The sequence below is a fragment of the Panthera pardus genome, unplaced genomic scaffold, assembly GCF_024362965.1.
Source record: "Panthera pardus isolate Hobbes unplaced genomic scaffold, ASM2436296v1 HiC_scaffold_3, whole genome shotgun sequence".
Classification (NCBI taxonomy): Eukaryota; Metazoa; Chordata; class Mammalia; order Carnivora; family Felidae; genus Panthera; species Panthera pardus.
Genome location: NW_026526876.1, coordinates 18,737,294 through 18,759,966, shown reverse-complemented (window position 1 = coordinate 18,759,966; position 22,673 = coordinate 18,737,294). Strand labels below are relative to the sequence as shown.

Below are 22,673 nucleotides of genomic sequence, written 5' to 3'. Positions count from 1 at the left end.
TGGCCTATTCCCAAGGCAGGAGGCACACTTTTCCCAGAAAGCTTTGAGTACCTGCTTCCAGAGAAGGGGAGACACTGGTTCTCTTCCATTTTCTTTTGTATCCCTAGTTTTGGCTGCCACAAGGCCAAGTTCTGTTTCTAATAGGCTGAGTTTCATATCCCACTGCGATGTCCATAGGACACAGCCTGCAACCACCAGAGACGAGCACGCAACTCACCCAGCGGCCATTCCAGGATGCTGCTGCCCATGGAAGGCAGGGCTGGAGACTCGGTAGTACGTCAACTTCTCTATGCCCAGGGCCACTTGGGACCACCGGGCTTTGCCTACCTCCCAAGAGGAGCCTGCCAGCAGGGGAAGCACAAAGTAGTGACGAGGGGGCTGAGGCCTCCGGGGGCGGGGGGGGGGTGGGGTGGGGTGGGTGTGTGAGAACACGGTCCTTGAGGGAGGGTGCCAAGTCTCTTTAGAGCCCTCCCCCCTTATGGCATCAGGGTGCCAGCATGGGAGGAAAAAACCTACTCCCCTGCCTTGGGTCCACGTTCCCAGGGCAATAGTGCAGAGTCTGGAGCCACTCCCCACCCCTGACAGCACATGGCCACTTCAAGTCACACAGGTAGACAAAAAAACCAGGTCCTTTTAGGGGGCCAATGAGAGATCATCACGGCAGCAGCTTGGCTCCCAGCAGCAATGCCCAGGGCCCCTGTTCCATATCAGAGCTCTAAGCACTGCAGTCAGGATGTGGAGAATGACTGGACCAGAGAGCCCTCCTGTCTTGTGGCAGCCTGCCTGAGCTTCGATGCGGAGGTGACACGGAGTCCTCTGGGGTCATAGGTTACCCCACTGTTCCACAGGAGGGAATTGGTCCACCTCGCCCACCTCTGTGCTCAGCTGCTCTCCCAGGGCGAAGGTCAGCCTATACCGAAGCCTCGCTTTCTCCTGTGACAAAGGGGCAAGCGTGTGAGACCTCCTCTTCTCCTCAAACCTTGGGGCCCTTTCTGTGCTCCCCTCGCCACCCCAGGCTCACTCAGCTACTGAACCAGGGTAGGGAAGGGACACAGTTAATGCTGCGGTATCACGGCACTTCAAATTGGGAGGCAGAGGTCCTAATCTGGGGCAGCTAGGGCTTCAGGACGGACCTTGGTTCCAGCTCACCTTCAGCGGATTGGCCAGCAGCATGACCTGGGTGATGGCTGCAGGCGGCTGGATGGGACTAAATGGAGACAGCTCTGTCCCAGAGGGTGGCTGTAACTTCACCTTCATTGACTGAAGAAAAAGAGAAGCTCCTTTGAAGAGAGATGGCAGGTGCCCCTAGGAGGGAGCCTACTGGAGTCACAATGGACACATGGCTGCTGCCTGCTGGCCTCAGGGCCCCTCAACCCAGGGGGTTCAAGATAAGGCTACTTCTGCCTCTAGAGGCCCCAGGAAGCCAGGGGTACCTTTGGCACTGCGGCCTGCAGCACGATGCTCTTGATGGGCAAGGGAGCTGTGTTCAGCATGGACACCACCACCACCAGCACGTCAGGCCGTCCAGGCGGACACTCCTTGGCAAAGTGGAAGAGGATGCGGAAGCCATTTTTATCATAGGCTGTCACAGGAAGGGCGCTGCCTGTGAGGAGAGATCATGTGGGTGAAGGAGAAACCTCACAGAGCCCAGAGGGTGTTGGCCACAGCCAAGTGGGCAGGACCGGGCAACCCTGTGGCCAGCAGGCTCCTTGCAAGAATCTGGGAAAGAGCCTCTCAGAACCTCCCAAGAGTCCAGTGGCAACAAGGAGAGACCCAAGACAGCAGGGAAGCGGGTCATGTCTGGCTCTAAGGGCCCTGGGCAGACAGCCTGTGCCCGCCCCTCATTCCCTACGACCCCACAGGCTGGGCCCCACATCCCCTCCCGCCCCATGCTTCCGACACTTACTAGGCTTGATAGATTCCAGGGGCACATGGACACTGGCCAGGGAGAGCTCTGGCCCCTTCATGGGGCTGCCCTGGGGCTGGAAGAGAGGACTGCTGGGCCCAGGGGAGAAGGGGAGCAGAGGCCGAGCAGTGGTGCTGGCGGGGACCAGAGGGGAGGCGGTGGCCCCAGGGAAGAAGATGGAGGAGACGGGTTTCACCAGACCTGATGTCCTGAGAGGCAGGAAGGAGGACAAGGCAAGTCAGAGACCTGGGGAAGCTATAGGGCCAACCCCTCAAAGCACATCTCCCCTTCCCGCCAGGCAGAGCGGTTCTTACTACCCCACCTCCCACCGTTTCCAGATTCCCACCTGCCTCAGTAGGCCAAAAGGGCACATCCCCAGACCCTCTGGAGCTGCCCCTGGTTCTGCCAAACCCAGGTCCAGCCCTCCCCAACCCAGCTCTCCCCCACTCATTACGCTCTGGTCTCTTCAAGAAGATGATCAAGGGCATCCAGCTGGTGCAGGGTGCTATCGCCCAAGGCTGAGCCATGGTACCCGAGGGCTGTGGGCTCAGCCTTGAGGGCTGGGGCCGGTCCAGTTGGGAACAAGAAGGAGCCTGGTTTGGGGGCGGGAACACTGGCTGGGACCGCAGGAGCCGGGAAGGAGGGCGGCAGCGGAGCCTGGGAGCTGCCCGCGGACGGTGCCGAGGGCGGGACGAGAGGCCCGTCCGAGGGGCTGGCGGCAGCACTCCCAGGCTCAGGGCCGCCAAAGTCCAGGTCCAGCTGCTCGTTCTGTCAGGGATGGAAAGTGCATGAGCAAAGGCTGTGGAGGGGTCTGGCGCAGACGGCAGGTTTCGGGTCTCCAACTCTGGCCCCCTTCCCTGGGGGCCCTGTGACCCCACCACTGGACGAGCAGCTTCCTGAGGCCAAGGCCAGCCCTTGGATGTGATCCACGTTCCCAAATGCACGCAGGGCAGTGACCCAAGGAGTAAGGACAGTTGCCGCAGTTGGCTGCAGCCAACTGGGGCTGAGGATGAGTCGGGAAAGAGAAGTGAAGCTCGTCGAGCATTTTAGTGATGTCCCCTGTGTCCCTACCTGGAACAGGGGCCACTGGCCGTTTCCAGCTGACTCTGTGGAAGGGGCGGTGGGGGCTGGATCAGCAAGGCCTGAAAACAGAAGATGATGGTGAGAAGGGGCTCTGCCTTGGGCAGTCCCACCTCACCCAGGGAAGGTCACATGACAAAATGAGCATCAAGGGGTGACAGGTGGGGAGGTTTTCCCCCAGGCAGCCTCCAGGGGGAGATGGATCCTCTTCAGTCCTTATGTTCCGTATGTGGTGGGGGGCGGGGGGCGCAGAGGTGGGGAGCAGAGCAAGACAGTCCACTGCGTCCATGCTGGAGCCTGGGTGCAGACTGCCCTGAAGGCCACTGGACCTGACTCTATCCCTCCACCTGGAGCCCCCTTCCCCACCTCTGCTAAGTACACAGCCACCCCTCAGCCCTCCTCCCGATTCCACACGCCTTTTTGCTCTGCCGGCCCCTCCGGGACACACCCAAGCAGAGCAGCTCCTCGTCCAGCAGGCAGAGGGCATTGCTTGTGCTGTTGGGTCCCAGGGCGGCCTCGGCATGACTGGATGGGTGGCTGCGCCCAGGGCCCGAGGTCTGGGGGGGTGGAGGGAGGATAGGGATGCCGGAGGACGGTGGGGCAGGGGCCGGGGCCGACACTGAGGATGAGCTGCTTGGTGTGTCCAACTCAGCAAGGTCGATGAGAGTGCCTTGGTCCCTGGAGTGGTTTCCTGGATGGGCGAATGGAGGGGGACGGGACTGATTAGGGGCCACTCTAGTGGCTGCCCAGAAGGAAGCAGAACCCTGAGCGCGGCCTCCAGCCTGGGCAACGCTGAAAAGAAGCAAGCAAAGAAAACCCTATCCACAGCTCCTGGCCTCTGGGAAGCTGGAGGACCACTTGGAGTGGCTCAGAATCCCCTCGGGCCCTGCAGGATGGCTTGTGGGTCAAGCACTCGGGGCTCATGGCTCGGTGGCGGGGCCCACGGCTGGTCTGGACGGCTCGGTGGTGGGGCCCGGGGCTGGTCTGGACGGGTCCAGAATGGAGAACTGGAACACTTTACCTTCAGAGTCTGGAATGGCTGAGGTGGCTACCTCACCATTGACCACCTGCCCTTCAACGACTGTTTTGTAAGAGCTGATGACCCGGGAGAGGTTGTCACTGGCCTGGAGGATGTCCCCTAGAGCAGAAAAGAGGTACTTCTCACTCCAGGCCACGACACTCCCCCGCTCCACGCCTCCGGGCCAAACCCACATTCCTGGGTCATCCTTGCCAACTACTCTTGAACTCACCCAAACTATTGTCATTGTCCTCTGTCTCACTGGCTAGTTTGAATAATGTCCGCCTCTTATTCTCACACCGATCAAACAGCTCCTGCAAGAGTCCCAGACCTAAAAATGAGAGCTACAAAGTCCCTTGGAAATCCTCCGGTGCGGTGTTCACGTCCAGGCCCTCAGGGGGCTCCTCTAGTGCCATGGTCAGTTACCGGCAGAACTGGGCTCAGAGCACACATCTTCCTGCTCCCAGCTTTCACCACGGTGGATCACCCGAAAGGTCTGCTTAGGACCAGTGGGAGTGTGTCCCCTCCTGTCCCCGAGGTGAGCACATGCCTCAGAATTCAGAGTATCTATGTGACCAAGGACTAAGGTGCAGCAGCGTCAGGGGCACAGGGTGGGTCTCTCTACCCAAATGTCCCTGAGGCAGAGAGAAGTGAGCCCTGATGGTGGGTCCGCGGGGTCACACAGACTTGGGCGTACACACAGCTCTTCTAGCCTGAGTTAGCCACAGCTCGTGTAAAATGGGGGTGTCACTGCTCCCACCGCCACCCGGCTGCTGTGCTGATTAATGAGGAATGGCAGGTACTGAGCAAAGGCTGGCCCCCGTTCCCAGAGCCCAGCCCCCCGGAGATGCGCCTACCTTCATGAGCTCTTTATCTGCCTCTGAAGAATCCTCTTTGCTGTAATGAAGCAGCATCTCATTGAGCAGCTTTACGTTGTTGTTAACCTCCTCTAAAGTGTGCAGACGCTTGGTCACCTTCTGGATCCGTGCCTCGTCCTGTATCGAAGATGATCAAGGAGAAGCAGCTCACCTAGACTCATCCCACAGCCCCTGATGCCCCACAGCAAGGACTGCACCAGAGGACACGCGCAGAGGCCAGTCCCAGTGGAGGCTCCTCTTCATGCACGGTTCTTGGGAAACACAAATCCCAGTCCTGACGCACTTTTTCTTTTAAAATAACGGCCCACCCTGCCCCCCAGGCTGGCCCCATCCAGGCTTGCTCCTCTAGTCCATTCTCCCCCCAGAAGCTCCAGTGTGCCTCCCGCTCTCTGGCCTCTCCAGGTGAGGGCTGGGGGCAAGGGCAAGCAGCAGGCCTCACACCAGGGGAAGGGACTATTGTTCTGTGGTCAAGAGTTCCTCCGCCCCAAGGCCCAGGGCCCACTCACTTCCTTCACCATGGACTTGATGAGCTTGTTGGCCTCTTGTAGGTCATCTGGGTTTTTGCTTTTCAACAACTTGGCTAAAAGCTGGAAGAGGAGGTACCGAAGGTAAAGGGAAAGGTAACACCCCACCCGGGGGACCGCAGCGGAACCGGAGCTCCCGTGGCACTGAGTGAGCCCACGCCTCATCTGAGGACGCCGTCGGCTGGGATGCACTTTACCTTGGATTTCTCCTCATCATCAAAAACAGGGTTTTTGGGACGAGGTGGTGGAGAGGGGATCAGTGTCCTGTCCACGGGGATCAGTGGGTCAGACTGCACTATGCCTGAAAGGGAACATAAGGGGGCGGAGTGTCTGCTCAGGCTGGGGTCACCTTGTTGCCGTTCCTCACACAACGAGGGCGGGCACAGCCCTGTGACCGGGACCCGCAAGGGGTGAGGACCATCTCAACCTATCGAACCGCAGCTGAGCCCTTCCCAGGATCTTCCCTTCAGGAGGGGGTGGCAGACACCCCCTCATTCTTCCTGGCCTCAACCAGCCTCTGGGGCTGCTCGGAGGCCGAGGGAAGGTGAGCACGTACCCTGTCTCTTCAACATGTGATACGCATCCTTGATCTTTGTTTCTTCTGGCAGGGCCAATGTCCAGCTGTAAAGCAGCTCGATCACCTTGGTCTTCACTTTCTCGGACACCCTGTCCCCCAGGTACTAAGAGGCAAAAGGAAATAGGGAAGAACCTCGTAACTGGTGTCAGAGGCAGAGACCACGGGAAAGCTCTCTTCACGGCAAGGACAGATGGCCGGTTGGCCCCAGTCTTCGGGCCTGTCCCAGAGCGGCAGGCGTGCGGTGTGTGTGACATAGAAGGACACCGCCGTGGCCGAGCAGGATCTATCAGGGCTACAGTCTGTGCCCGGGCAGGGAGTCGGCAGCTCACTGCGCTTCCACGCACAATCTCCCAGAAACAATGGCAATTTATCTCAGAGGAATTAATGAGAATGTCTGAAGTATGAAAAATTGCTCCCCGCGCTTTAAGCGGTGCCTAGAGCTGAAGCAACACCAGCGAGCAACAGAGGCTGAGCGGCTGAGTGATGAGAAGAGTAACTCCTCAGACCTCCGGAAGACGGACCAAAGAAAAGTGACCGCGGTCCCAGGAGCCCCCCTCCCCCCCCCCGCCCCCAGCCAGGGTGCGCGTTAACGCCTGCTGCCACGTCACCTGTCACATTAAGGCCAGGAGTCCATCAGAGGGCTGCCTGTCCCTGTGGCCTCACGGTCACCCGGCTCCACTCAGGGCCTAGCTCTCTAAGGACAAGATGTGGACAGCTCTCTAAAGACAGCTCTGTGGAGATGCCGGCTGCAAGGTGAAGCCAGTAAGACGGGAGAGGGGGAGGGACACGAAAGCAGTTCCTAGAAATGAGAAAACCGCCACTGACTGACCTTCGGAGAGACGACTTTGATTAATTCATTCAAAAACCGGAACTTTCCTACTTCATTATGAAATCTCCTGCCACAGTTCTTCATACACGCCTCCAGCACCTACAGCCACACGGAGGGGAGGTGCTCAGTGCGGGTGAGGGTCGGAGCTGGCACTCAGCCAGGACCCTGCACGTAGATCACAGTGACTAGACCTTCACGAGGAAGAAACCGATCAGGAAGTTTGTGTGCACTGCCCCCCTCCCCCTTCACGCCCCCCCCCCCCCCCCCCCCGGAGCATCAGGGCAACAGGATCACGGACACCTTGGGCCCCTTAAACCTCTTCTGGGGAAGCCGAATAGGGACTAAAGAACAGAGCACTGGGACCCAGATACCAAGACAGTTGAATGTCTGTCGTAGAAAGTGCCTGCTTACAAGATTCCGCCCTCATCATTTCGATGAGGAGACTGAGGCCCAGAGACAGAAAGTTTCTCCGACTCTGGGTCCAGGGCTCTTGCTATAAGCTGATCAATGTTTGGGGAAGATGGAAGATAATATTTAAACAGTTTTCTTTTTCAAAGACATATTTTCCCTCCCTGCTCCCATCGATTTTCCTTCCGAGGCACATAAACTACCTTAAGTTTTCGGTGCTTCCTGGGGCCCTGGGGCCTGCGGTTTATGCCCAGGAGAGCTCCACCCCAGTGTTCCCTTTTTTGGCTTCTGACTTTGTAAAGCAGGGGTTTTCCAGCATATCGCTACTGACGTTCTGGGCCATTCTTTGTTGTGGAAGCCCGTCCTGTACATTGTAAGATGTTCAGCAACATCCCTGGCCTCTAGTCACTAGATGCTAGTAATGCCCCATGACACGTGACACCCAAAAGTGCTTCTAGACACTGCCACATGTCTCCTGGAGAGGAAACCCACTCCAGGTTGAGAAGCATTGTTTCATAAGGCCTTCTCTCTGCAGTGAACACAACAGAGGTGTGCACGTGAGCCGTCTGAGCGCCCTTCCCGTGCATGACCCGGCTGACGTCGGGGAGAACCTAGGAATCCTGTGAGCTCAGCCACCTCTGGCTCAGTGCCGCACTTGTCCCCTCTGAATAAACACTAAGCTCCACCTGTCGGTGGTGCCTTCAGCAGGAGCTAGCATCACTTTTAGCTACAGAACAACTTTTTACTTGCCTCATTTTCCTTTAGTTGGCTAACTCTTAACTGGCAACACAGCTGTTAGCATCACTTCAAGAAGCCGCCTCTGGGCTCCACCCTGGGCTCAGGGCTCCTGCCTCTGGCTCCTTCCCTTAGCCACTCAGCTTCTCCCACAAGACCGGTGGCCATGGTGCAGGGACTGCACTTCAGTCATACGCATTCGTGGGGCAGTTTACGGAACGCGCTCCAGATAGATCTAGTATCAGGGACTTCCAGCTGCCTTAGGACGTGAGCCATGAAAACCCCAGAGAACCCAGTGGGCGCATGAGGAAAGGCCTGGGCTCACTGAAATCCACCATTGCAATGAAACCACATACCGTCAGGGCCTGGACTGCCTCCCATTCCTGTGGAGACTGGATCTTATGGGCCAGCAGTCGGACAGCGATCTGTGGCCTGGGAGACAAGCAGACCCCGCTTTCAGGCACTGACCCTGGGACCACGTGACTGGCCCTCCTTGGCCAGTTTTTACTTCTACAGTCAGCTCTCTCCCACTTGCCTCCCAACAGCTTTGAGACTCACCCTTCAAGCTCTTTGTTGATCTGATCACAGAAGCCAATTATGTATTCCCAGTCCTCCTGGCGGTTGGAAGGATTGGTGGCTTTATCTTGGGACAGAGCAAAGCGGAGGACAATTGAGGACACAATGGAAAGTGTTCCAACAATTTTTAGGCATTGATGTGAAGCTAAGTTTGTTTCCACATTTCTTTTCTGATAAGAGAATCCTCAACAGGTCAGTCCAGTATTTTGGAAGTCACAGATGAAAGGGAAAACAAATTCTCAGCCTTGCAAAGCTTAGAGTTGACCACGGTCAATAGTACAGATGAATAATTATAAACACAAATGATAAAAATCTTCAAACTGATATCCGCAAAAATGTTTAATGTAATAAATAAGTATAAATAATTCTAGTTACATAAAAATAAGCTATTAAGCAAGTAGGAGTTATCAAGAAGTGTTTCCTGGAGAAATTAAAGTCAGGTGATACTTGATAAAAATATATATATATATACTTAGGAAATGTATTTCCTATGTACCCTTCAAACATTTTTTCAAGACCCAACTTTCCTTAACGCTTTAAATGTTTTTTAAATTGTACACAATGTCATCCTTTAAAAAAATTTTTTTTAAAATCTTTTTATTCATTTTTGAGACAAAGAGAGACAGAGCATGAGCAGGGGAGGGGCAGAGAGAGGGGGAGACACAGAATCTGAAGCAGGCTCCAGGCTCTGAGCCGTCAGCACAGAGCCCGAGCAGGGCTCGAACTCACAGAGTGTGAGATCATGACCTGAGCTGAAGTCGGATGCTTAACCGACTGAGCCACCCAGGCACCCCCACAATGTCATCCTTTTAAGTTAAACTAATATTTAATGAGCCCCTACTGAACACCAATCATCGTGCTCCGTCCCCAGGACCGCAGATACAGACCGCCCCTACAGTTTAAATGACCTTCTATGGGGCACCTGGGTGGCTCTGTTAGTTAAGCATCAAATTCTTGATTTCAGCTCAGGTCATGATCTCTCGGTTTGTGAGTTAGAGCCCCACATCTGGCTCTGTGCAAACAGTGAGGAGCCTGCTTGGGATTCTCGCTCTCTGCCCCTTCCCTGCTCGCTCTCGCTCTTTCAAAATAAAGAAATAAACTTGAAAACATTTTTTTGAAAATAATAAAAGAATAAAAAAATAAGTGGTCTCCTATGATTAAGGACAAAGACAAGTGTTGGAGAGTTCTCAGAGGGATCACTGAGGGTTTAAAATCCACGTGCTAAATGTCAAGTCTCCTAATATTTGGTGGGGTCCCCTCTCCCCTGTGATCCCCCAGAACCTTGCTAGGGGTGGTTAAGGGTGTTCCCACCTCTGATTCAGATCTTGGAGTCTGCCTCTTCCAGAAAGCACTCTCAAGCTGTTTGCTAAATTTAGGACTTCAGGTTCAGAAGAGGAATGGAAGGCTGAAGGCATAAATCGTTTTTAAATCCCCATACTCCCACACGTTTCCACAAGTGCCAAAAGCAGAGCAAGAGAACCTTGAAAAAGCCCCTCCACACAAGGGGTGTTGTCAGAAGTTCTTGAATTCTGGTTTCTCGTGACTGTGTTTTCTTAACTTCCTGTTTCCTAATATCAAAAATCACTTGCTCCGTGACCAAATCCTAACAAGGCCTCCCAGCACCTCCCCACCCCCACCCTGCCCCAAAGAGGGCTCTGAGGTACAAGAAGTCAGCAGACGCCACCCGGAGGCGGAGGGAAGGCGCGCAGGACCCACAGACGCAGCGCGCGTGCCTGGCAGTGTTTCTGCTCTGATCGCAAGAAGATTCTGATGCTTTGAGCTCCTATTTGGAGGAAAAGAGAAATGTCTGTCCTCAATCATGAAGAGAGAATTAGCAGGCCCTTTAAAATGTCAAGCTAGAAAGGAAGCAAATTAATTTAATTCCGTCAAGAGTGGCTATTTATTGCCACGGTGACCTACAAGCTGTCACCGTCCAGAAGCCCCATGTTTCTCCCATCAGTTGCCTGATATCTTCTCAGGTGTTAGCATGGCTGTGTTACTAATCCCCATCATTTGAGATGCTTAAAGTTCTCACGTGACATCAAGAAGCTGAAGGATGCAAAAATAAGACGGTCTGAGAAGCCATACCCCTCCCATCGCTGCTATTATCATTTTGAGAAGAGTCACGTACTTCATGGCGTAAGAAAGACTAACGCATTCATTTGCACCGTTCACAACTGGAAAAGGACGGCGGGGAGTGCTGCATGGATGCTCCCCTGCCCCCACACGTGCATGAGCAATGGACCGTCCCCACACGTGTTCTCCCCAGGCCTCCTGTAATTCTTGTAGCACTTCTGCTTCCAAGTATACGCCCACTCCCTTCTCACTTGGGTTCAACTTCTCCAGAATCCCACTTCCTTTCATCTGGACAGACCTTTCCGCTCCAACTCTACAGGGAGCGCTCTGCCTGCATGTGGGCACAAACAGCCCCTGTTCAGCAATGGTCAGTCCTGGTTCTGAGTATCTGCTCCAGCTCTCCAGCCTACTCAGGAAGCCGACCACAGCACCCTTAGGAACTGGAAGAAAACTCGGGATACTTCTGGGTGACTCGATCTCTCCATTTGCCCGCTGCCTCCCTCCAGCAGATGCACACAACTTTCCACCCACAAAACAAGCTCTATTACCTGGCACAGAGGTGACACTACAGCCTCACCTGTCGACCCCACCCTCTAGAACTAGCCCTGGACTCTACTTTGACTCAAGGTTTCTATTTTCAGGTCTTTCTTGAAAGCCTTATTCTCTTGTGTGTCTGTGCATCTAGATTTTCTGCTCTCATTTTTCAGCTTAGTTCCAACACTAGTTTTGACTGTTGTGGGGCCTCAAGAGGTCAAGTGGGGACGGTTCAAGTAGGGGCAACACTGGCTACCCAATCCCAACACAGCTCAAACATTTCACAGATGACAAATTCTATGTAACATATTACTTAGAGATTAAGAGAGGCAAGAATACAGGACGGAAAAGCAATCAAGAGTCAGCCTTCAGTGCTAGGGTCTTGAATCAAGAGGGCCTTAGTCACCAAGTCTTTGTTAAGTGCTCACAGAAAATTAAGTACACAGATCAAGTGTATTGTACTATATTATTCAATCAATCAATAACGTAACTAAAGGAAAACTAACTACAGAGCATTTGGCCATAGAGGGACTACAGAAAAAGTCCAAGACTCAGAGCCTAGCCTTGAGGAGGTTATACTCGTTGGTGCAACACGTGCAAAATAACCAGAGCAAAAAATTAGAGTATATGATTTGTTACAGAAACAAGTTTTAAAACAAGCTCATTACTTCTCCTTCCTGACTTCCCTATTTCTATAAATGGTGCCATCATGGGGTGTCTGGGTGGCTCAGTTGGTTGAGCATCCGACTCGGTTTCTGCTCGGGTCATGATCACACGGTCCATGAGTTCGAGCCCCACACTGGGCTCACTGCTGTCAGCACGGAGTTCACTTTGGATCCTCTGTCCCCCTCTCACGCTGTCTCTCTCTCAAAAATAAATAAAACATTAAAAAAAAAATTAAAGAAAAATGGTGCCATCATTCAAAAACTCCTTTTGCCCCCACATCCAGGCATCCGGATTTGAACCCCCATTGCTGACTCCTTCCCTCTTACCCATTTCCATCAACCTAGGGTCCCTTCCTTCTCAAGGTCTATTTATTTATCCAGCAAGCACAAGCACGGAATGCGCAGACAGAGAGAATCCCAAGCAGGCTCTATGCTGTCACCACAGAGCCCGACATCGGGTTTGATTTCACAGTGAGCCAAAATCAAAAGTCAGACGCTTAACCGACTAAGCCACCCAGGTGTCCCCCCTCAAAATCTTTTTAAATCTCTCCTTCCTTTCTTACCTCTGCCCCTACCCCAACCCCTTCTTCACCTGCTTCTTGAATTTCTCCTGGCCATCCTATATAAAACCCCTATACTAACCCTTGTAAAACACTGATTTCACGAGAGATGGTAAGAACGGGGACCTGATAACTGTCGAAATTTAAGCTTTTTGAGCTGGAATTCCAGCTTTTCCAGAATTTGGTTCTAACTTCCCAGGTTTCTCTCCCACCACACTCCTACTGGAACTTCCTGCCTGAACCAGCCAAAAACCTGTTCCTATATGGTTTCTCTATTTACATCACCGTCCAGTGTTTTCTTAGCCAGTTTTCCCCAGTCTTTAAGGCCTGGATCAAATGCTACCTCCTCACTGACAGAATCATGTTTCCATTCCACTTCTCCCCAATTTCCTGAAGAAACTGCCTGCATTTTAGCATTTACAGTTCTTGCCTTGTACCTGTATCTTTTTAGAAATGCTTTATCCACTCCAGGATCACCTTTACCGAACTTAAGGCAAAGACAGATTGAACTTAATTAATTTTCATAATACCTCACATAACAGGTACTTCTTAAAAATCTTTTTATGTTTACTTATTTTTGAGACAGAAACAGAGCATGAGCAGACGAGGGGCAGAGGGAGAGGGAGACACAGAACCCGAAGCAGGCTTCAGGCTCTGAGCTGTCAACACAGAGCCTGATGGGGGGCCTGAACCCACCAACTGTGAGATCATGACCTGAGCTGAAGTCGGATGCTTAACCGACTGAGCCACCCGGGCGCCCCACATAACAGGTATTTCTTATGGACTGATTATAGTAATGACAGGAATTCAGAAAAGGCTGAAGTCATCAAGAGACAGTCCGTGGACAAGGAGAATCTGGGATGGGTTTTAAAGCATTTAGTTAGGCAAAGGAGAACAGGGTTTCCAGGGAAGGAGAGCAATGTGTGCTGATGGGACAAGAACACATCTGACTTAGCAAAGCAAGAAGACGCTCAGGAAGCCACCAAGAGGCGGCAGGAGACGTGCGACAGTGGGACGACCTGATTCCACAGAAGTGCTCTTCTGGGAGCAGAATGCCAAGTGGACAGAAGGGACGTGGGGAGACACCTGAAGCACTGGGCCCAGTAGAGGCTTCTATAATAATTCTGGCAATCCACAGAGTGACAAGGACCTAGACTAAAATAGTGCTAAACCCCAAGCACTGGTTCGTTCACCTGGCCAAGTTCACACCAATAAGTCACAAGAACTGTGAAGGTGAATGATAAGAATGGAAGGAATCTGAACACTGCCCCTAATGTCACTCTAATGGGAAAAATCAAAGGCCAGTAGCAGCTCTAAAGTCTACAGACACCATTGTCCTTCCCCCACTCACAATCTCTACTCTCCCTCAAAAACAGGTCTGTCCCTCTCCTATTTCAAAATATAACTCTAAATCTAGTCTACTAAACTCAGCTTAAGTCAAATTACTTCAACGTCCCTATTCATATTCATGAGTCAAACAAATTTCAGGGACCCATGGGTGGCTCTGTCAGTTGGGCATCTGACTCTTGATTTCAGCTCGGGTCATGTTATCACGGTTCGTGGGATTGAGCCCTGGGATGGGCTCTGCACTGACAGCACAGAGCCTGCTTGGGATTCTCTCTCTCTCTCTCTCTCTCTCTCAAAATAAATAAACTTAAAAAACAACAACAACATCCAATTCCAGTGTAGTTATATCTATATCGGTTAGATGTCTCTGGACAAGTGGTTTGATTAGAGTCAGGGTGTCCTCTTTTTGTGAAATGGTGCATTAGTACCTGCTTCACTAGGATACTTGATAAATGAATCAAATGAGTGTCTCTGGAGTGCTTTGAGCTCCTCAGAGAACAGTTCCATATATACAGAAGACTGTGACCTGCCTGCAACTGCAGATTTTGCAAATGTAACCCGGGTTCAACAACCTGAAGGGGGGTAGCTCAGGCCATTGGAGGAAACAGCCTGGAGGCTCCAGTACATAAGAGGTCTCTGCGCAAGGCAATCTCTAGGCATCCTACCTGTCACCATCCTGCCCAATGTGTGTTCGCTTAAAGAGGCCTCCAAGGGCCTCTTCTAGCCCATAGGAAAGTTAACTTATTAACCCTTCAGCAGAGTACTACCTGCTAACAAGGTTAACCTGTATTTCCTTAACAGAAATACGATTTAGCAATTAGAGCAAAGGCCGCTCTAACTACAGCACTAGGCTGTGTTCCTCAGCTTTGCTCAGAGTACGCTATGGACGATGACTCGTTAAGGGGTTCAAGTGTGTGTGTCTCCCAACACAGACATAACCAAGCTTTGGCCGCTGCAGGAAAATAGAGCTCTGTTCTTTACCCTACTTTGGATTATTCTCACTTCAAACATTCTGCCTCAGCGAAGCGGCCACTTGTCAAATACATGGTCGCAATCCTGAAGCAGTATGTGTATGCTCACTGGTGCCCACCGCTCCCGAAGTTTCAGCCCCAATCCGCGGCTTTTCCCTCGGTCTGAGACTGAGGCACGGGGGTCTGAGAAGCGGGGCCCCACCACAATGTCCCCAAATCGCCGATGCATGTCAGCCGGGAGCACTTAGCTGACGCTTCTCCGCAGCCCGCGGGGCCGGGACAGTACGCAGCTCCCGCCGCCGCGCGCAGCAGTGGGAGGAGGCGCCGGGAGGGGGACCCGGCGCCCTGCTGGGGAAGGGGCGTGATCGCTGACAGCTTGCGGCGAGGGCAAGCCGAAGCGCGAGCTGCTAGGAGACGCCGCCACTGGACCCTGGGAGGAGGTGTAGGGGGGGCAGCGGGGGCGGCGAGGGGGCTCGAGGACAGACAGAAGCGGCCGCGGCTACTCACTCAGCCAGGACTCCAGGCTCTCCCCTTCCGCCTCCGCCATATTGCAGCCGCCCGGGCCGGCCCTGCGGCCTCAAACCTCGCGAGAACTTGCAAGAGATGAGCCGGGGCGGGGCGTGCATGGGGCCTGAGAGGAGAGAGCCCCGCCGCCGACGGTCGAATCAGACTGCGACGGATGAGAAGCCGAATGTTTCCTTTCGATTCTTCCCTTTGGACCTCGGAGTGAGAGACTCTTAACGCCCGGACTAATAGGGTGACGCACAGATTTAGGACCCTGTGGAGCTTTTTCCCCGCCTGCCGTCCCTCGCTCAGGCACGCCGAGGACGGCCCTGTTGGGGTCCTTGTGGCCAGCCAAGATGGCTGCGCCCGCGGTGAAAGCTGCGCGAGGGTGGCCGGTTCTGGCGCTGGGCGTACGGAATCGTCTCCTGCGGTTTCCAGGGTAGGAGGGCGGCGGGAAGCCGGGGGGCCGCTTGGGTCTTCACGGAGAGACCTGCAGGGAAGGAAAGGACCACGAGCGGACCGTGCGGGGACCTGGAGAGAGCCTGCGGGCCAGGACACCTGGGTCCAAGACTCTGAATTAGCTGCGTGACTTTGGGCCAGTGTGAAGGTTTCCCGGCGATGGGGTTCTGATTGGAAGCTGAAAGCACGGTCTTACGGAAGAGCTCAGCGCTGGGATTTGCTGTGTTGGGAGAGGTGGGGGGAGAGCTGCCTAGGCGGGGCGCCTATCCTGTGATTTCAGGAGGCTCTCCTTACCGTTGGCACTTGACAGGGGGAGACTTTCCTGGCCTTTTTGGGGGGAGTTTACTTACCTCTTGGGATAAGAGCCAGAATTACTGCGTTCAGGTTTGCCTAACGCTCTCCCTGCCTCTCTCCTCGACGGGTTGGCAAACATGCCTATTGTTAAGTAAGGCCTTTTCTCTTGTGGGGTCAACTTTTGCCCGCCTCTTCCTCTTCCCCCCTCTTAGGCTAACCCAGGTGAGGGGGAGCCGCTATGGTCCTGAATACAAGGATCCACAGGTTGACAAAGAATATTACCGTAAGCCATTGGCAGAGCTGACGGAGGAGGAGAAGTATGAGCGGGAACTCAGGAAGACTCAGCATATCAAAGCTGCCCCAGCGTCGAAAACAAGCTCTGTGTTTGAAGACCCAGTGATCAGGTCAGATGGAAGCAAATACTTCTGTTCCACAGACTGGGACTATACCAGGGAGGGTCTGCAGTTAGGATTCTGTGGAATCCTAGGCCTTGGAAACCTAAACGTGTTGCTTTTCTTCTTGAAGTAAATTCACCAACATGATAATGAAAGGAGGAAACAAAGTCCTGGCCAGATCCCTCATGGCGCAGGTAAGCAGCTCGTCTCCCGTCTGCTTTCTTACAGCTTTGTGTGTGGCTTTCACTTTAGCATAAAAAAGTACAAATTCACATACCTGCCATTAGAATGACCTTCCTATGTATGGGTGGAGGTGGTGACTTTAATACATCCTGCAGGAGTCGGCCACCACCATTCACTCCCCCAATCACAAATCTTGGCCTGTTTGCCTGGTCCTCGCTCAGAAAGAGGGAGGCACTTAGGAACTTTGCCTTTGAAGTTCTGAGAGAGGAGCTGCACTGTTGTAGGAGAGCAGGATGGGAGGAGTAAAGGGCAAGGTACTAGCTCAACTGGGAAAACCCTTTAGGGAGGCTGGTGCGGTGTCTTTCAATGTATGCCTTTGCAGACTCTGGAAGCTGTGAAAAGGAAGCAGTTTGAGAAGTACCACGCTGCCTCTGCAGAGGAACGGGCATCCATCGAACGCAACCCCTATACCATCTTCCACCAAGCACTGAAAAACTGTGAGCCTGTGATTGGGCTGGTACCCATCCTCAGAGGCGGCCATTTCTACCAAGTGAGTGGTCAGGGCCGGAACGCAGGGCTGCCCACCCATGAAACAAGATGGTTGGGGGGGGGTGCTTGCGAGGGGGAGGGTCCAGAGCAAGGCCAAGATTGATAGTTTTATAGGGACTAGGTTCTGTCAGAATCTGCTCGTCGGAGTCCTAGTGTAAAACTCACAGGCCGAAGATGGGAGGGGAAGAGAGCAAAGAATCATCCGAATTACTTTTTCTGGAAGCCCACCCCACCCCCATTCTGTCCACTGTGCCCTGTTCTAAATTGTAAGCTTCTTGCAGTGAGGGACTGTGTTTATAACTCCTCTTCATCTCCCGGTGCCTAGAGTAGCGCTTGACCCGTAACTGATGCTTCATCACCATTTCCTGAACTGAATGAGGGGTCTGTTACTGCACTTAATTATACATCATTGTTATAAGCCAGTGTTCTCATCTTTTTCTTTTTTAATTTGTTTTATTTTTGAAAGACAGAGAGCATGAGTGGGGGAGGGGCAGAGAGGAAGAGACACAGAATCTGAAGCAGGCTCCAGGCTCTGAGTTGTCAGCACAGAGCCCGATGCGGGGCTTGAACTTACAAACCGTGAGATCATGACCTGAGCCGAAGTCGGACGCTTAACCGACTGAGCCACCCAGGCACCCATCATCTGCTTTTGTAACATAAACTTCATAAGGGAAGAGACTCTCGTTAATGACTGTGTCCCTGGGGTCTTGTGTGGTACCTGGTATATAGTGGTGGTCTAGCAGATAATTTTTGGACAAGAGGATTGTGTTTATAGGCACCTGTGATCTGAGTTAGCTGAGTCACCCCAGCTCGATGGGGCTTTTCCCAGTTGATGTTTATATCACCTTGGCTAAGGTTCCATTTAGAGGTGAAAGAGGTCTGTGCTTAATGAGCGTTTGCTCAATGAACGCCTTTGTGTCTGCTACACTGAGGTCACTCGGGTGTGGGTAACTCACAAGAGGAGAAGCGAGGCCCTTCTTCTCAGGAGCGTTGCCAGGGCTGGGTCAGAGGGAACCTGTGGCTACCCCTTACAGCTTAGGGAGGAAGGAGGCTGCAGGCCTGGCAAGTTCTTGGACTAACTTGCCCACGTCTTGTCTCCTTCAGGTCCCCGTGCCACTAGCCGACCGTCGCCGTCGCTTCCTGGCCATGAAGTGGATGATTACTGAGTGCCGGGAGAAGAAGCACCGGCGGGTGCTGATGCCGGAGAAGTTGTCCCATGAGCTGCTGGAGGCTTTTCACAACCAGGGCCCTGTGATCAAGAAGAAGCATGACATGCACAAGATGGCCGAGGCCAACCGTGCGCTGGCTCACTACCGCTGGTGGTAGAGGGAGGGTAGGGGCCCTGGGAGGAGCCCGGGGCTCTTTGCTGCAAGAAGTAATGAAACACTTAAGGGTTAAGGATGTCGTTCCTTTTTCAGGGCAGGCAGGCCTCATAAGGATGGAGCAACATATGTATTGCTTGTTAGTCCGTCCTTTCGGGCCTAGAACTTGCTCTTCCTATCCCATCTCCTTACAATGAAGGAACATACCACTTTAGATTTCCTGCAGGAAACTTAGGGCCCATCCAGTCTCTCCCCTCAATTCGGGGGTAGAACTTAGGATGATATGAAAGGAAGCAGTTTTAATGTTAGAAAAGCTTTATTAGAAAACTGTCACCCTGAACTGGTGTAGCATGTGACGGGGTGCTGCCATTTACTAAAACCGACTAGAAATATGTTTGTTTCCGAAGTGGTCCTTGTACAAAATGTAAAAAGCACTCTCTGGTGGGACTTGTGCTCTGCCCCTTGATATCCCAAAGTATCCCACCAGTAGCTATGGGTACCCATTTTACAGATGGGGAAACTGAGGCACCAAGATGGCTGTTGCACCAGTGGCTTCACAACGCAGTGGTTCTCAGAAGCTGCATTTCTCTGCCTGGCCCAGGTTGGAGGTGATGGGACAGTGGGAGGCAAGTCTGTTTGGTGTTTTCCCCAGTTCCCGAATCCAGGAGGGAAGGTGCTCGGGGCAGGACCACAGCATAAGTGGGAAACCGCTCAGGAGCTGTTGAAAGTCTGAAAGGACAGTCTTTGGGAGAGGCAGGAAGTCGGGTAGGTGAGAGGCCGGTGCTTCAGGTGCGGCAGCCTGACTGGGAGGCCTAGTCGGAGACCTCGCTATAGTAATACTTGTGGGCAGCCGGGGTCGTCTTCCAGCCGGCTGCCCGAAATTCGATGATCTCCAGCAGCAGCAGCTGGGCCAGGGAGCTGAGGCCACTTGGGAGCAGGAAGCCATCCCGGATCAGGACAAAGAGCTCATCCATGCGCTGTCGGTTCATCTTCTCCAGCTGCTCCCCCACCCGATGCAGCTGGAGCACCAGGCAGTCCACCTGTGGGGGAGGGCAGTGGGAGGTGACCCCCAAGGCAGTGCCAGCCCATCACCGAGCAGCCGTGAACGGAGCGCTTGCAGGGTTCCGTGCTTGGCCCCATATGCTCATTTTCTCCTGTCCTCCTCACACCACCTGGTGGGTATTAGCCACACTTTACGTGAAAGACCAGTTCAGGACTTACCTAAGGTCTCTTGGGCCAGGCTGGGTGCAGGCCCTCTCTGTAAGCTGCCACTTAACCCAACCTTTCTACCCCTCTCCTCACCTGCCTAACTGATGGGTTTCTGGGCCATGTGTATCCAACAGCTGGATTCCTATCACAGGTTAGCTTTCCTACTGGGGACAAAGCCTCTGAGCCTGTAGGTTTTGGCTGCTCTGTTCTGGATAAATTCCAGGCCTGGCAGCTTATCCTGGAACTGAGGCAGGCCTCGCATGTCCCCACCAGGCTCCTACCCTAAGAAGTGATGCTCTCGGCTGCCTCCATGGACAACAGGCATCTGAGACTGCCCCCCCCTCCACAGCTGTCCGAACGGGTCACCCACCTCCTCCTCCTTGTTCAGACTGTCAGGCTGGGCCAGCCGGAAGAGGCAGTCATAGACGGGGTTCACCAGGGCCATCATGGGCATGTTGTTCACCTGTGGGGGGAGAGTGGGGACCGGAGCACTGGTTTAGTGGCTGAAGGAGACAGGCTGTCTCTGCTGCACAGGGTGACTACCGGGGCCTCACCCTCAGGTAATCAAAGATGTTGCAGATAAAGGTGACATAGCAGACCCAGCCCTGCAGGGACCGGGCTCGCAGCTGCTCCCGAGCCTGGTACTCCTGCTGCAGCCGGTTCAGGAGTCCCCGTCGGAAGACACTCTGGCCTGCTTGCTTGCTCTCAGCCTGTGAGCCAGGGAAAGGATGGTGAGCAGAGGGCGGTGCCATGGCAACCCTCACCCAAGCTTCGGTGACAGAGGACCCTCCTGTCCATCTCTCTCCACCCGAGGGGAGCCCTGTGCATCTCTGCCCTGCTGGCCAGGCTTTCTGCCCTGTGCTGAGGTCTTTCTCAAAGCATCTTCCGCTTTACCAGTCCCGGCCAACCTGAATGATGGCATAGCACATGCGCCCTGCTTCTTTACTGAAGACGCAGTCCTGCAGAGAATGGTCCACAATCACATTGGCCACCTTCTCCAAGTCCACAGCACCTGGATCTGGGGTAGAGACAGGTGGGAATCCAGAGCTGCTGAATTACCACATTTGCCTCTACTTGCTTCTACAGGGATGGGAGATACTTACAAAAGAGCACTCCCATTATAAACCTGACGTGTAAAGAGACCAGAAGATACATGGAGAAGTAACCACACACAGGAGCAGCTCTCCCGTGAGCCTGGTGGCCCACTCGGAGGAAACCAGAAGGGTTATGTGGCCACTACAGACTAATCAAAGAATGCCAGTTTTTTTAGGGCACACATCATTTCCTGGCACTAGGCTGAGGAAGGAGCACTGAACGGCGATGTACTTGACAGCAGTTTCACGGAAGAAAGTGTTCTTAACAATACACAGTGTTCTTATAATACATGAACCCTGACAAGAGCGGTCCAGGCAGGGCCTCCCCAACAGGCTTAGCTTGGCATGTGATGGGCATTACTAATTGTTAGCTGAGTCAAACTTCTGGGTGCTGCAGAAGGCACAGATCCAGGCCAATTACTACATCTCTGCCAAGCACAACGCTCCATCCTCTGTCCCAAGTCAGCCAGCTCTGCACATTCAAGACAGCCTCCTGTGGCTGAAACCTGGTCCAATGTCAGGGCTCAGGAGACGACTCTCTTCTCTGTGCTCCAGCCCCTTTCATGGGTACTTGAACTTTAAAAAATGGCTTTACTGCCTGAGAGGTGACTCTATGATTCACACTTTGAAATGCTGGTCTAAATGTAGCTTGTCCTCCAGTCCAAGAGTGACTTACTCACTCCTGCTCTCAGAAAGCAAAGGGACAGCTGGGCATTCTGGGCTGAGACTCAGGTCTCCAGGCCTGACACTTTGGACCATTCTGTACAGCTCAGGGGGGCGCCCATGCTCACCTTTGAGTGCTGTCTTCAGCAGCTGCTGAGTCTCTGCGTCAAAAGACTGGATTTTATACTCCTCTCTACCAGGCTCCCCCATGACCATTCAGCCCCAGCAGCTCTTTACAGGGGTGGGACTAACGACAGCACCTAGGGAGGAGGAGAGGGGCAAGGGAGAGGCCTCAGGTGTGCACTGTGGGGCCAGGTTCCGATCCTGCACGCCCCGGGCAGGGCTGGCCGGCACACTGAGACAGGTCCTCCCAGCCAGTCCGTTGCATTGGGCGGTTGGCTGAACGCCCACCAAGTTTGGCTTCTGGTGGAGACTGGGCACCAGCCAGGCACCTGCTGCTCAGTTTAAGAACCCCAGTAGCTTCTGGGATTACACAAGCGTAAAGAGGTGAAGGTGAACGTGCCTACCCTCTTGTCTCCACAGGAGGTAGGGTTATTCTCAGCTCATACCAATGTTGGGGTGGGGTGCGCAGCGCTGGGGGTGTGGATGGGGGCATATCAGACACTTGCCCTGTCTATATAAGCCAGCCTGGAAGCTGCTGGCCCAGCAGACTTCGGCGAATGACCGGGCTGGGGACACCGGGCAGCTGTCTCAGCAGGGTTCCAAGCCCCGTCTCCGACCCCTCCTTCGGCTTTAATCAGAGCCCCTCTCAGTCCCCAAACCCGCCCTTCCAGCCCTCGGCCTGGCCTGTGTGGGCGGGTGCGGGAGCCCGAACTGCCGCCGTCCCGGCCAACTTCTCCCAGGGACGGACTGGTTAAACTCGCCCCCCGAGCGGCCGAAACCCGGCCCTGTCCACTCAGGACTCCCAATTCCTGAGCTCCATTCTGGACCGTTCCTCTTAAAGAAGAGAGGAGCGGGATGACGCGTCTCCCAGCGGCGGTCCCTGTGGGAGTCCCCTCTCCGGACGCGGTGCCCCCCTGCTGGTCAAAGGAGACGACCTTGGGGTCTCCAGAGCCAGGCAGCTTCTCCAAACCCGGAACACCCTGCCCGGCGGCGCAGGGTCGCCGTCCGGAGTCCCGCGGGCGAGAGGCGGCACGAGCGTCGGAACCCACCTGCCGGGCCGGCGCCGCGCCCGCGTGCCCGGAGGCTGCTCGGAGAGCATGGTGCGCGCGACCCCGGCCGCCGCGCAGCAGCAGCTGGAGTGGCTGGTCGGGCCTCGAAGCCGCTTAGGTCATTTCCGAGCGCGGCGCCGGGGCG

General features: G+C 54.1%; 3 protein-coding genes across 6 annotated transcripts; 1 reads left to right on the top strand and 2 right to left on the bottom strand.

Annotated features, from left to right (window-relative positions):
* Positions 1–396: 396 nt before the first annotated feature.
* Positions 397–15,305, bottom strand: GGA3 (golgi associated, gamma adaptin ear containing, ARF binding protein 3). 2 transcript variants are annotated; one of them, XM_019466236.2, is made up of 17 exons: positions 15,192–15,305; positions 8,514–8,598; positions 8,312–8,387; positions 6,813–6,911; positions 5,963–6,086; positions 5,604–5,707; positions 5,389–5,469; positions 4,862–4,999; positions 4,237–4,318; positions 4,008–4,124; positions 3,435–3,677; positions 2,978–3,048; positions 2,361–2,674; positions 1,907–2,115; positions 1,434–1,603; positions 1,150–1,260; positions 397–933 (listed from the first exon to the last, which is right to left on the bottom strand). In XM_019466236.2, exons 1-17 carry the CDS (start codon positions 15,229–15,231, stop codon positions 823–825), a joined length of 2,175 nt encoding a protein of 724 aa, XP_019321781.2. In that variant the 5' UTR covers positions 15,232–15,305; the 3' UTR covers positions 397–822. The 2 variants fall into 2 exon arrangements, with proteins under 2 accessions (XP_019321781.2, XP_019321782.2); XM_019466237.2 differs by lacking the exon at positions 15,192–15,305 and adding an exon at positions 14,794–14,895.
* A 9-nt stretch (positions 15,306–15,314) lies between these two features.
* On the top strand, positions 15,315–18,782 carry MRPS7 (mitochondrial ribosomal protein S7). 2 transcript variants are annotated; one of them, XM_019466246.2, is made up of 5 exons: positions 15,315–15,410; positions 16,154–16,345; positions 16,467–16,530; positions 16,902–17,069; positions 18,173–18,782. In XM_019466246.2, exons 1-5 carry the CDS (start codon positions 15,364–15,366, stop codon positions 18,392–18,394), a joined length of 693 nt encoding a protein of 230 aa, XP_019321791.1. In that variant the 5' UTR covers positions 15,315–15,363; the 3' UTR covers positions 18,395–18,782. The 2 variants fall into 2 exon arrangements, with proteins under 2 accessions (XP_019321791.1, XP_019321790.1); XM_019466245.2 differs by lacking the exon at positions 15,315–15,410 and adding an exon at positions 15,505–15,627.
* Positions 18,688–22,653, bottom strand: MIF4GD (MIF4G domain containing). 2 transcript variants are annotated; one of them, XM_019466247.2, is made up of 6 exons: positions 22,529–22,650; positions 21,485–21,616; positions 20,508–20,617; positions 20,154–20,309; positions 19,970–20,062; positions 18,688–19,430 (listed from the first exon to the last, which is right to left on the bottom strand). In XM_019466247.2, exons 2-6 carry the CDS (start codon positions 21,570–21,572, stop codon positions 19,203–19,205), a joined length of 675 nt encoding a protein of 224 aa, XP_019321792.1. In that variant the 5' UTR covers positions 21,573–21,616; positions 22,529–22,650; the 3' UTR covers positions 18,688–19,202. The 2 variants fall into 2 exon arrangements, with proteins under 2 accessions (XP_019321792.1, XP_053749100.1); XM_053893125.1 differs by lacking the exon at positions 20,154–20,309 and having other exon boundaries at positions 22,529–22,653.
* Positions 22,654–22,673: the final 20 nt, after the last annotated feature.